Source organism: Pristis pectinata, chromosome 4 (assembly GCF_009764475.1).
Source record: "Pristis pectinata isolate sPriPec2 chromosome 4, sPriPec2.1.pri, whole genome shotgun sequence".
NCBI classification, from domain to species: Eukaryota; Metazoa; Chordata; class Chondrichthyes; order Rhinopristiformes; family Pristidae; genus Pristis; species Pristis pectinata.
The window spans coordinates 56,116,218-56,130,412 of NC_067408.1; the positions used below are offsets into that span (position 1 = coordinate 56,116,218).

Below are 14,195 nucleotides of genomic sequence, written 5' to 3' on the forward strand. Positions count from 1 at the left end.
ACAACGTTCAATGTGCTTTTGTCTTGAGGGATAATTCTTCCTCTTGTCAGCTGAGTTAGTGAAAATAATTATTTGCAATTATTAATTAAACAAAAAGCCAAGTACAACATCCTTTGGCAGGCACTTTTGACCATAAGACAGAGGGGGACAGGTTTGCAACACCAGTAATGTAATGGCGCTTTAAACTGCGGAACATGACAACCAGGAAGACAGCAGGGGAAAGGAAACAGGTCAGAGAACTACAGTTCCCACAATGCCTGTGGCTCCTCCCTCCGCCCCTTCCTGTCCACCGCGCAAGCGGGTTAGGGAGGCGAGCTCGGGCCAATCGGGGAAGGGTTTGGTCGGCGGTGTGGCGGCTGGCGGAGCGAATGGGCGGCGGCGGTGCTGGCGGTGACGTCAGCGGAGCCAGGGCGAGCGCTCCATGTGAGGTTGGCGCACACGCTCGCCGGTGCCTGACGTCAGGGGCGGAGAGCGGGGGCTGAGCCGGAGCGGGCGGCGAGACGAGCGGCGGAGCCGGGCTCGGGGAGCTGTGGTGCGTGTGAGTGTGAGCGAGTGAGGGGGGCCCAGTCTCTCACTCCCCGTCTCTCTCTCTCTCTCTCTCTCCCCCCGCCGAGCGCAGCTGGAGCAGCAGCACCAGAAGAAAATGGCGGACGACCCGACCGCAGCCGACAGGAACGTGGAGATCTGGAAGATCAAGAAGCTCATCAAGAGCCTGGAGGCCGCCAGAGGGTGAGTACAGCCGGCGGACACGGGTCTGGCACAGCCCCTAACCTCCCTCTCCCTTCCCCCTCGCAGCCAGGATGTGGGACATGGGGACGGGAAGTAGGGAGTTTGGGGGGGGGGGGGGGGGGAAGGGATAGTCACCATTGCAACCAGTTGTTGTAAAATGGGTCTGAGGGAGAGCCGTGGGTTTGCTCCAAACTTCACCCGGGATCTGGTCATCCTCCTTCGCACCGGGATGTCAAGGCGTGTGGGCTCAGCCTTTTCCCCTGTTGCGGTATTGAAGCTAACCAAATGCAGGCATTGTACGTTGTTGGTGGCGTTTAGTGGTGCGTGTGGTTTGCTTTCTAATATACACTCGCGCACACGGTCTAAAATCTGATCCTGAAGCTGAAAAAGGCAATTGGAAGACTAATGTGTGGAGAAATTTGTGCTTTGCGGCGTGGGTAGCCCGAAACCACACTGAGAAGGTAGCAAGGCAGCTTTCATCAATTACCTTTTGCTATTTGCAGGTTGGGGCAGCGGCCCTAGACCTGTTCTTTTTGGGAGCGCTTGCTTATCACGAATGCTTGTGTAATGCAGTGACTCCCCCAGTTGGCCAGAGATGTGGTTGCCAAGGCCTAAGGAATAGTATAATGGGGATGTGGAACACTACAACTTTTGGGGGAACTAATGGGGATTACAATATTTCTCTGATGTGACATAGTTCGTAAGTTATTAATCTATGCGAAGTAACCCAATTTGATTATTTGAAAGAATTGGATAACTGATCTGGGGAATCCAGTCTTTCCTCACTCCTGTCCCATTGGAAGAGTTTGTGTTCATTCTTATATGATGATGTTTATTGTCTTGTCTTCTCTTGTGTTTCACCCAACTGTCAAATGAGTAAGGTAGAAAGATCAGAAAGTCCAATTTTAGTATAATTGTATAACTGAGGTGTATTGTGAATAGGTGTCAGGTGAAATGTCCTGCACAGTGCTTGCTGCAGTCATTTCATCTGACCAATTGTCAAGCAGTAGAGAAGGAGAAAGGTGGGTGTTGGTGTTAACTTTTTGAGTTTCTGGTGTACATCGCATAATGTCTCCAGTGTAGGTAGTAATGTGTGATTAATGCAGACTTAAAATATTTCTCCATTAGGCTGCTGGACAGGACCATTACCCTATGCCACTTTTCTATGCCACCTGCTGTTCTTTTCATGGGTATGGGTATTATTGTTAGACAGAATCAGCAATAAAGCAAATTACACTTCGTGATATCTGTAATTTGTTACTACACAGACTACATTAGTACTACAGCTAATGTTGCATAGCACAAAGAATTGTTCCAGCATGACCCTTGTTTGATGGGACAAAAACTTCAGTTTGACACATATTCCACGTTCTTCTGAATACTTTTGGTTCCTTTGTTGTCTGCGTTTCACAGCTACTGAGTTTTTATTTGAGTTGTTATTGAGGACCACAGCCAATTTGTTCTTGCAAACGAAAATGAAAATGTGGAAGAGCGTAATTCAAAAAATAGTATGAAGTGGTTTCATGACCAAAACTGGATGCTGAGGTGTTGGAACTAGTCAGTAAATGTTTAGTCCAAGAGCTGCTTTTAAGCAGTTAAATAGAAAAATAGAATTTATCACTTGCTAGCTAATGGTAGGTGATGTGAGTCAAGGGAACAGTGTGTGAGAATTTCAGGAGAGCTGAATTCTTGCAAGGTACTGGGATTGAAAGAATTATGGAGATGGAAGGATGAGGCCATAGAGAATTTTGAGAATGAAGATGAGAATTTTTAAATTGAGGTATTGCTTAATTCTCCCATCTACTTCAAAGTAAGGACTGAGTCCACAAACTTGACTTTGTAGCAATGGTAATGTAGTTAATTCAAGGCTGACATCTGCAACTTTTTCATAAATTTAGAAATACAAAGGGAAAGTCTTTGTTCACTCAAACCTTACTTTGATTAAATTGCCCTTAATCTGCATTTTATGATTCATTAATTAACATGAATGCTTTTATCACTGTTCTATTCTGATCAGATTATTATGGTTTTCCTTGCAAAAATCAACCCAGACAACATTGGGGTTTAAGTCTAAATTGAATTGAAGTCCCAGTAGATAATGGTCACAATTACCTGGCCTTTTCTAGATGAAGGGCACATATCTTTTGCCATCTAGGTCACTCAATAATGAAACATACCTTAGCTTGAGAACTGCATGCATGTAATTTCCGAAAGGTCAGAACCCTCCCTTTTTCCATGTCCACAACTGCTGACATAAAGTAAATTAGGGAAGGGCCAGGAATTGGTGAATGTTTTTGCTTTTTGTGATTATCATTAGGAAATTGTATGGTTGGAGGCTTTTGGGCCTGTGTTAAGGCTGAGGAATTTCAGCAAAAGCAATGTACACTGTGATATCCTGTTCAATTACGTTAATTTTTCTGTGATTAAAATGCTGATCCAAGCAAAAGCAGATTGTTTGTACTGACACTTTCTCAATCCAACAAAAAGGCTTCTCTGGGGCTTGTTGATTTAAAAAAACTTTTTTGGTGCAGTTGTCCCTCATTGAATACATTGCTTTGCTGATTGTCGCTCCAAAGTCATCAGATACTTTGTAGCCAAAACAACAAAGTACAAACTTGGGGAAGTTCATTTAAACTGATTAGGAATCTGCTAAGACTGATATTTTGAATCCTATACTCAGGTGTGGAGATATTTAAATCTTGGTGGAATATTCAGGAAAGTGATGAGAGAAAGATTAGTGTTAGTGGGAGGACTGAATTATTATAAACTTTAAAAAAAATTGGGCTGTTCAGCCTTGGAAGGAAGGTGACCTTGTGCTCTGCACAATTTACAACACAAACAAGCCATTCAACCCAGCTGGTCAATGCTGGTGTTTATATACCACACAAACATCCTACTGCTATAATTAACTCTTACCCTGCTCTGTGCCCTGTAGACAGAAATACCATCGGATCACTCTTGGTTAACGGTGTTTCATTCACACTTTTGCAAGAGCTCTGAATGCTGGGCCAGAAATACTATGGAAAGAGTAAATTATGAGCACTTAATTCAAACCAAATGCAAAGACTTGCGAACATGGAGTTTAGGGAAGCAAAGCAGAACTTGTATTGTGAAGTTCAATGGGTGGAATGAATTGGGTCAGATAATAAGCAAAGCCTAGAAATTGCCAGGTTAACTGTTCTTGTGCAAGTCTGAATCACAAAATTTGGGACTTTAGATTAATTACATTTCTTGGCCCTGCTTGATCTGCTGAGGATTGTCTGGAGTGAAATTTTGGGTGTTTACTCTCTTGTGCTTTGAGAGCCCTGACTCGCCTGGTTCACCATCCTTGCATCAATGATTTCTGGATTGGAACTATTGTGAAGTTTTCTATTAAAGAACGGTTTCTTTGCAGTGTAGCCCCCTGCTTCCTTTAGTTTTTGTCCATCACATCAAATGTGTTCCTGGTCCTTATAATGCCCACCAATGAGAAACGCTTCTAATTCCCCAATCTAAGACCATCATGGTTTTGTAGACCTCTAACAAATCTGTAGTCCTGTTTTTGCTCAAAGATGATGAGCTCTAAGTTTGTAACCAAAATCCCCTTTGTAAATTTTTTTGTTTACAGTCAACCACCTCATAATTAAATATCCATTAGCTTCCTGTTGTAAAGGAAACAATCTCAGCCTATCATTAACTAAACTCCTGATACGGCAGTACTCTTGTCCTTGTTCCCTTAACTACTTTGAATGTTTTCACTCCCCTCCTGTATTGTGGCAACTAGAATTGTATATAGTTATGGACAGTTTTGCACAACTCGAGGACAACATCCTTGTCTCATTCTATACATCAGCCAATAAAGGAAAGTGTCCCAACTGCCTTTATAATCACAAGTGAGTTGCACTCCAGGGTCCCCCTGTTCCTTGATACTTGTACACAATTTTATCCCCTTACCTAAGAAAGTATAAAGTAGCACTGGAGGCAAAACAAAAGAGATTCACCAGTCTAGTTCCTGGGCTGAGAGGGTTGTCTCTACAGATTAGGTCTGTATTCTTTTGGAGTTTAAAAGAATGAGGGGTGGTATTGAAACATATAATCCTAAGGGGGCATGGCAGGACAGATTTTAAGATGCTTTCACTAGTGAGAGGCTGACATGAGGGGACATAGTTTCAAGGTAAGGGGCCGTTGATTTAAAATAGTTACATAGGAATTTCTTCCTGTAGAGGGGAGTGAATCTTTGAAATTCTCTATCCTGGAAAGTTGCTCCCAGAACACTACGCAAAAAGATGTATTACACTATGTGTTTCGATGTACGTGTGACTAATAAAGATATCTTGTCTTATCATACTTAAAGTGGAGGTAAATAAATATTTGAAAAATTAGAGGGATCGAGGGCTATGGGAATCTAACACAGAGGAGGATTGGGGCCTGGAATGGATAAGTCATGATGTTGAATGGCAGGGTTGCCAGGTGGTCTACTATTTTCTTATGTTTTTGTTCACAATGTCCGTTCTATTCTGTGATGGCTGTTTAAACCCTCTGACTACCACAGCCTATTTAAATAATTTTGCTTTTCATTCTGCATTTCAAAGTGGATAATTTTATATTTCATACACCCATTAGCCATTATCTCACCCATTCACTTAACCTATCATCCCTTCATAGGCTCTTTGTATTCTAAAACTACTTAGCCCACCTATCCCTGTTTCATCAGCAAATTTTGCTACAGTACAGGGGTGTTTTCATCCATGTATGTATAACAATGATCTGTACTGTCCTCTTTCTGTACTCACTAATGTGTGACATTCGGAGTGATCTGGAACCGGAATCCTGTTAATTTTTCCTAGCCCCTAAACTGTCTGCAGTCCCCCCCCCCCCCCCCCGCCTCCTCTATGTAATAAGAAAAAAATTAGATTAATCTCTTAGCTCCCACTATCCACTCCCATAATGTTTAGAGGCTACTCGCTTCCAATAACATCAGCTGCTGATCAGGATACAAGTGAAGCATCCTGGAATTTCCACGTGGCATAGGATATCCATCTGATCAGATTGCAGTGCCGTGCCACATTTTTAGACTATTAGCTACATTTACCAACATTCATTCTGCATGGTTCAGTTGTAGCCTGCTTGCCTTTGATTAAGAAGGTGGTGAGGTCAAATTGCACTCGGAACCATAGCACATAATTAACAGGTAATGCTGTAGAGGATGGTGCATTGTCAAGGTGCTGTCTTGGGGGTTAGACATTAAAATCATGGTCATTTGAGAGGGGAGGAAATCCCATGGCACTGTTGTTGAGAAATCATTCACATATATCCATCATCAAAGTCACTTTTTGAAAAGCTTTGAGTGATTTGATCAACTATTTGTGGGGTACAATGAAGCTATTTGGGATATTGCACAGGATGCTATAGGAATGCAAGTTCTTGCTGATATATGTGACACTCTACATGTTTCAGCTTTTGCTGAAATTAGTAGCTGAAGCTTTGCTGATCTCATTGCATTAGTTTTTTTTCCCCTTTCACTAGACTGAGTAAACAGTTTTGTGATTTGCAGGAAGAGTGTCAGTATCACTTCCAGCACTCCTGACAATGTTTTTGGCTTGTACTGCTGGAGTGGTTGAGTTGAATGCAAGCAATAGAATCCTAGACCTCCAATTTTAAGGACTCCCAAGAGCAAGGTTCTGCTGGACTGTGATCTTGGCTACAATAATTTCGATTTTAGATTTACCTGCATACATTCTTCATGCACCAACCCAGAAGCCAAGGAGGATCAGTGATGGACATGGGAGAATCTCCTGAATTCACTTGAATTTTTCTGGCTTCGTGGTGTTTCCTCCTGTTTTGGCAATTCCTGGAGAAAGTGCATATGTTGCCTGAAGTGAGTTTTTGTTTGGGTGCCTACTTTTCAACCCCCTAAGAAAATCCTGTTTGTACCTGGGCTTTTGTCCACATTGCACTGTAATTATCCTGCTGGGTATTAACCCAGTGATTGACACTCTCCTTTTAAATAAACATGAAGATTTTGTTTGGTTTCCTTTTTTCCCCTCTTGTAGTTTTTATCTCATTGATAAAATCACAAAGGAGTTGGGTCTTTCATTTGTTTTGTTGAATGGATTGGAATGCAATTTGCAAAGGGGATTTCCCCCCTCAGTTTTTGTCTATTAACTGCCCTTGATGGCTTTTGGTTATTGCTATCTTAAGCCTCAATAATGGATGTCAGCAAGCTATTTGATCAAAATGAGAAGATCCCAATCAAGACATTTCCATTAACTCTGCTGGTTGCAGTTTTTAATGGTATTATGTGAAGTAGTGAACAAGCTGGTGTAAACCCAACTTTCTGAGGGGAACACTTCTCACAAATTAAATTGTGATATGAATAGGGAGACACTCATGTATGCAGTACCCCTTATTTCTCAAAACAAATGTTACATAGACATAAATGGGTGAAACAGTCTGCTTTGACTGGAATTTAATACGTCTGGAGTAGAACAGTGCACTCAGGAATCACATTGCTGCGTAGCTGTCTTTTTTCATTGAGGTGACTTTGCAACCAACTGGTGAATGCCCATTGTTCTGCTTTGCCAGCTTTAGTTGAGGGATTACTGTTTCCTGTTGTCTATATCAACATTTCTTTTGTTTATGGATTGCTGATATTCCTGGAGACGATATCCAAACTCTGAAGAATGTCGACACAAGACTGTGGATGCTGGAATCTGAAGCAACAAACAATCTGCTGGAGGGACTCTGGGTCGAGCAGCGTCTGTGGGAGGAAAGAAATTGTTGACATTTTGGGTCAAAACCCTGCATCAGAACTGAAGAATCTGTCCGTGAATGGGGTGTGTAGGCAAATGCACAATGCTAGTGAAGTAACTCCCTTGACATGTCTGTCCATAAGTAGAAACAGGAGTAAGCCATTTACTGCCCTTGTGCCTGCTCTGCCATTCAATAAGATTATTATTGATACCTTATCTCAGCAACACTTCTGCACTGACTCCACATTCTTTGATCCTATTAACATGCAAAAATCATCACTTTATCTTGATACTTGGCAACTGAGTCTCAGCAACCCTTGGGTCAATAATTCCAAAGATTTACTGCCCTCTGGATGAAGAAAATTGTTCTCACCTCAGTCTTGAATGGCCCTCCTTCTATTTTGGGACTTTGATTCCTCGTTCCTCTGCCTTGACTTGTTCAATAGACCAGTTGGGTATGTTGTATGTTATATATTATGGAGGGGCCTAGGGGGTTTGCATAATTGCACTGAATCCAATGGAATTGGGTGAAGATGTTAGGGCAATACATGAAATTTGTTAATCAATTTTGGCATTGTTTGCTTTTAAGGAAACTTCAGTAGCTTTAGTTTCATGGATTTAAAAAGTTGATATAACTCTGGTAGGGTAGTAATAGGGATCAGGTGACATAGATCATTGGAGCAAACCAGCTGATTTCCTGTTTTTTTTCTAGCTGTTATGGACCTAGTTCTTTTGCTGGGTTTTGATTGTGCTTACTTCAGGTTGATTTGTATTCCTCAATTTGGAAAAAAAACTTAAACTTAGCTCATCTTAAGCTGTTGACATTAGGAGTATTTTGTGTAAAACTGACTGTTATTCCATAGTGACAACATAAATCAATGGTGAACATCCCTGTTTTTCTCTCCACATTTATCAGAATAAGAATCTCATAATGCCATGTGATGTACATTTTCACAAATTTAGATGTCTCCAGCTAGTTAATAGTGGAGCTAAGAACAAAAACTGGCTGGTCTTAGTGGGCAGGTAGAGGACAATACATGGTTAATATACTTTTGTATGTTTAATTGTTAAGTATGCAATGTTTCTGTAATTTTATGTTCTCAAACTGCTTCCTCTGTCGTGGACCAGTAACCACAGAATTTAGATGGAGAAAGTTTGTAATTGTTTTGCCATAGTTTTAATATCCTTTTGTTTTTAAGTTCTTCGGTGTTTTCCTATTCCTCTCTCTCTGGTCAGTGGTGACCCTGAAGTACTGATTTGGTAGCAGTTATTACACTGGTATATCAAAGTTAAATTCCTACTTGTTAGAGATGGTCATTGCCTGACAGTTGTGTTGTATGAATGTCAATTGCCACTTTACCATTCAAGTTAAAAGGTTGTTCTGTTTTTGCTGCATTGAGTGCTTTCAGAGGAACTGTGACAGAAACCAAACCTATGCAGTGAACATCTCAACTTCTGCCCTAATGGGATGGAAGGTCACTCATGGAAAAAAGATGATGGTGGCTAGGGCACTATCCAAACAAACTTCTGCAGCAGTGTCTTGTAGTTTAAATGATCAGCCCCAGTTGCCTTTTGTGTTACATAGAAACATAGAAAACCTACAGCACAATACAGGCCCTTTGGCCCACAAAGTTGTGCTGAACATGTCCCTACCTTAGAAATTACTAGGCTTACCCATAGCTGTTTATTTTTCTCAGCTACATGTACCTATCAAAAAGTCTCTTAAAAGACCCTATCATATCCGCCTCCACCACCATTGCCGGCAGCCCATTCCACGCACTCACCACTCTCTGAGTAAAAAAACTTACCCCTGACATCTCCTCTGTACCTACTCCCCAGCACCTTAAACCTGTGTCCTCTTGTGGCAACCATTTCAGCCCTGGGAAAAAGCCTCTTGACTATCCACACGAGCAACGCCTCTTATCATCTTACACACCTCTCATCCTCCGTCGCTCCAGGAGAAAAGGCTGAGTTCCCTCAACCTGTTTTCATGAGGCATGCTCCCCAATCCAGGCAACATCCTTGTAAATCTCCTCTGCAACCTTTCTATGGCTTCCACATCCTTCCTGTAGTGAGGTGACCAGAACTGAGCACAGTACTCCAATGGGGTCTGACCAGGGTCCAATACAGCTGCAACATTACCTCGGCTCCTAAATTCAATTCCACAATTGATGAAGGACAATACACTGTATGCCGCCTTAACCACAGAGTCAACCTGCGCAGCTGCTTTGAGCGTCCTATGGACTCGGACCCCAAGATCCCTCTGATCCTCCACACTGCCAAAAGTCTTACCATTAATACTATATTCTGCCATCATATTTGACCTATCAAAATGAACCGCTTCACACTTATCTGGGTTGAACTCCATCTGCCACTTCTTGGCCCAGTTTCGCATCCTATCTATGTCCCGCTGTAACCTCTGATGGCTCTCCACACTATCAACAACACCTCCAACCTTTGTGTCATCAGCAAACTTACTAACCCATCCCTCCACTTCCTCATCTAGGTCATTTATAAAAATCACAAAGAGATCCCTGAGGTACACCACTGGTCACCGACCACCATGCAGAATATGACCCGTCAACAACCACTCTTTGCCTTCTGTGGGCCAGCCAGTTCTGGATCCACACTGCAATGTCCCCTTGGATCCCATGCCTCCTTACTTTCTCAATAAGCCTTTCATGGGGTACCTTATCAAATACCTTGTTGAAATCCATATACACTACATCTACTGCTCTTCTTTCATCAATGTGTTTAGTCATATCCTCAAAAAATTCAATCAGGCTCATAAGGCAGGACCTGCCCTTGACAAAGCCATGCTGACTATTTCTGATCATGCATAATTATATACCTCTCCAAATGTTCATAAATCTTGCCTCTCAGGATCTTCTCCATCGACTTACCAACCACTGAGGTAAGACTCACCAGTCTATAATTTCCTGGGCTACCTCTACTCCCTTTCTTGAATAAAGGAACAACATCCGCAGCCCTCCAATCCTCCAGAACCTCTCCCGTCCCCATTGATGATACAAAGATCATCGCCAGAGGCTCAGTAATCTCCTCCCTTGCCTCCCACAGTAGCCTGGGGTAGATCTCATCCAACTTATCCAACTTGATGCTTTCCAAAAGCTCCAGCACATCCTCTTTCTTAATATCTACATGCTCAAGCTTTTCAGTCTGCTGCAAGTCATCACCACAATCACCAAGATCCTTTTCCATAGTGAATACTGAAGTATTCATTAAGTACCTCTGCTATTTCCTCCAGATCCATACACACTTTCCCACTGTTACACTTGATAGATCCTATTCTTTCACGTCTTATCCTCTTGCTTTCCACATACTTGTAGAATGCCTTGGGGCTTTCCTTAATCCTGCCCGCCAAGACCTTCTCATGGCCGCTTCTGACTCTCCTAATTTCCTCCTTAAGCTCCTTCCTGTTAGCCTTATAATCTTTCAGATCTCTAACATTGCCTATCTCTCTGTACCTTTGGTAAGCTTTTCTTTTCTTGACTAGATTTATTATAGCCTTTGTACACCACGGTTCCTGTACCCTATCATAACGTACCTATGCAGAACTTCACACAAATATCCCCCGAACATTTGCCACATTTCATCCATACTTTTCCTGAGAACATCTGTTCCCAATTTAAGCTTCCAATTTCCTGCCTCAGAGCCTCATAATTCCCCTTATTCCAATTAAACGCTTTTCTAATATGTCTGTTCTATCTCTCTCCAATGCTGTTGTAAAGGAGATAGTGATCATAATTCTGTCTCCAAAATGCTCTCCCACGGAGAGATCTGACACCTGACCAGGTTCATTTCCCAATACCAAATCAAGTAGTCTCTCCTCTTGTAGGCTTATCTACATATTGTGTCAAGAAACCTTCCTGAACACACTAACAAACTCCTCCCCATCTAAACCCCTTGCTCTAGGGAGGTGCCAGCTGATATGTGGAAAATTAAAATCTCCCATCACGACGACTGTTATTATCACACCTTTCCAGGATCTGTTTCCCTATCTGCTCCTCGATATCCCTGTTACTATTGGGTGGCCTATTTAAAAAAACACCCAGTAAAGTTATTGACCCTTCCTGTTTCTAATCTTCACCCACAGAGACTCCGTAGACAGTCCCTCCATGACGTCCACCTTTTCTGCAGCTGCGACACTATCTCTGATCAACAGTGCCACTCTCCCACCTCATTTGCCTCCCTCCCTGTCCTTTCTAAAGCATCTAAAACCTGGCACTTGAAGTAACCATTCCTTTCCCTAAGCCATCCAAGTCTCCGTAATGGCCACCACATCATAGCTCCAAGTACTGATCCACACTCTAAGCTCATCCGCTTTGTTCACAATACTCCTTGCGTTTAAAATAGACACATCTCAAACCGTCGGTCTTAGCGCATCCCTTCTCTATCACCTGCCTATCCTCCCTCTCACACTGTCTACAAGCTTTCTCTATTTGAGAGCCAACAGCCTCTACCCCAGTCTCTTTAGTTTGGTTCCCACCCCTCAAAAATTCTAGCTTAACTTCTCCCCAGTAGCCTTAGCAAACCTCCCCGCCAGGATATTGGTCCCCCTGGGATTCAAGTGCAACCTGTCCTTTTTTTTTGTACAGGTCACACCTGCCCCAAAAGAGTTCCCAATGATTCAGAAATCTGTATCTCTGCCCCCTGCTCCAATCCCTCAGCCACGCATTTATCCTCCACCTCATTCTATTCCTATACTCACTGTTGCGTGGCACAGGCAGTAATCCTGCGATTACTACCTTTTGCAGTCCTGCTTCTCAACTTCCTTCCTAATTCCCTGTAGTCTTTTTTCAGGACCTCATCCCTTTTCCTACCTATGTCGTTGGTACTAATACGTACCATGACCTCTGGCTCTCCCTCCCACTGCAGGATATCTTGGACACGATCTGAAACATCCCGGACTCTAGCACCTGGAGGCAAACTACCATCCGAGTTTCTTTCCTGCGTCCACAGAATTGCCTGTCTGACCCCCAAACTACAGAGTCCCCTATCACTACTGCCTTCCTCTCCCCTTCCCTACCCCCTTCTGAGCCACAGGGCCGGACTCTGTTGTTTCCCCCAGGTAGGCTGTGTCTCCACCCCCCCCCCCCCCCCCCCCCCCGCCACAGTACTCAAGCAGGAGTACTTATTGTCAAGGGGTACAGCCACAGGGTACTCACTAGTATCTGACTCTTCCCTGTCCCTCTCCTGGACTGTGACCTACTTGTCTGTATCCTGTGGCCCTGGTGTGACCACCTGCCTATAAACTCCTTTTCTATCACCTCCTCACTCTCCCTGACCAGACAAAGGTCATCGAGCTGCATCTCCGGTTCCCTAATACAGTCGGTTAGGAGCTGCAGCTTGACGCACTGGGTGTAGATGTGGCCTTCCGGGAGGCTGGGAGACTCCAGGACCTCCCACATCTGACACGGACCACAGAAAACCGGCCTCACACTCATACTACTTCCTTTCCGCAATTAGCACAGGTAAATGTACCTCGCCTCGCCCATTACCTCCCAAGCCTGTTGAGCCAAAGCCCTCTCACTCTGCTACCTCTCACTCTGCTGCCCACTCTGAACGCTGCCCGTTGATATGGCGGTCTTCTTTTTGAACCTCTCCCACTCTACTGGCTGACGTCACGCACCTGTGTGAAGATGGGTCGCTCCACCAATCAGCTTCAAGTTGTTATCTATGATAATTGATTAACTTTCTCTCCACTTGCATGAATTAAATTTTACTAGGCTCCTTGATGCTACATTGGCCACATGTTGCCTTAGGGTCTTTGTGTTCTTTGGTACCTGGATTGAGAAAAGCCTCTGGAGTGGTAATTAGCAGTATTGAATTAGCTCTGGTTTTTGTGATCTAGATGTACTTTGACAGTTTACCAAATGTCAGAGGCCAGACGTACAGCTTGTTCTGGAGCGTAAGTACTCAGCATTAGCCATGTTGTTTTTGGATCCGATATGCTTGCCCATATCTAATAAGCGTAGCTATTTCTTGATATTGTAGGGACTGAATTGAATTTTTAGAATTATTTTGAAGAATCTTCTTTGGGGATCTCAGCAAGAGTCAAGGTGGATCATCCATTCAGTGCTTCAGTCATAGATGGTAACAAATGCTTCAGCCTTGCCTTTTGGACATAACCAGAGCTCCACCATTGTTGTTGTGCACAATACTCATTGAACTTTTCCCTCTTTAATTGTCTGCTGCCATTCATCACTGCAGCTCTAAAGATTTGAATTTATCTGTTCATTGCTGGATCAGGTTTGTGTGTAGCATGATTTTCCTGCTATTTAGCATGCTCATCGTTCTAAGTTGCATATTTAGAAGGTGAGCACCTTGTAAAATATTTCTGGTGCTGTCGGCATGCTTTTCCACATACAATCAGTGTTGCAACCTAGCTTGATCATCATGGTAGAGTAAGAGATGTGCTGAGTCAGGAATACATTGTTGCTGCTAATGACGCATAGGCATTGGATGCCCATTTCTGACCAGTTGGATCTGTTCCGAATGTTGATTCCACTCAATGCAATGGATGATGTCTTTGGTGTGAGAAGGATTGTTACTCCTACCATTGTGGGAAGAAGATGCAGTTGGGTTGATAAAGTCAACAGGTTTATAAACTAGGTTGGTTTTCACCACCTGCTGCACATCCAGTCTGAATACCACATTCTTCAGGACTTGTCCAATTCAATCAGTGATGGTAATCAAACTGAAAATGAAGGAAAT

The 14,195-nt window shown here is 43.1% G+C and overlaps 1 protein-coding gene across 1 annotated transcript in view; it reads left to right on the forward strand.

Moving 5' to 3' along the window:
* Window positions 1–305: 305 nt before the first annotated feature.
* The window catches only part of LOC127569770 (eukaryotic peptide chain release factor subunit 1), a 44,031-nt gene continuing 30,141 nt past the window's right edge, over window positions 306–14,195 (forward strand). The window contains exon 1 of the mRNA XM_052014642.1: window positions 306–729. Within this exon, the coding sequence (XP_051870602.1) occupies window positions 644–729 (86 nt within the window). The 5' untranslated portion in view covers window positions 306–643. The remainder of the gene's footprint in view (window positions 730–14,195) is intronic.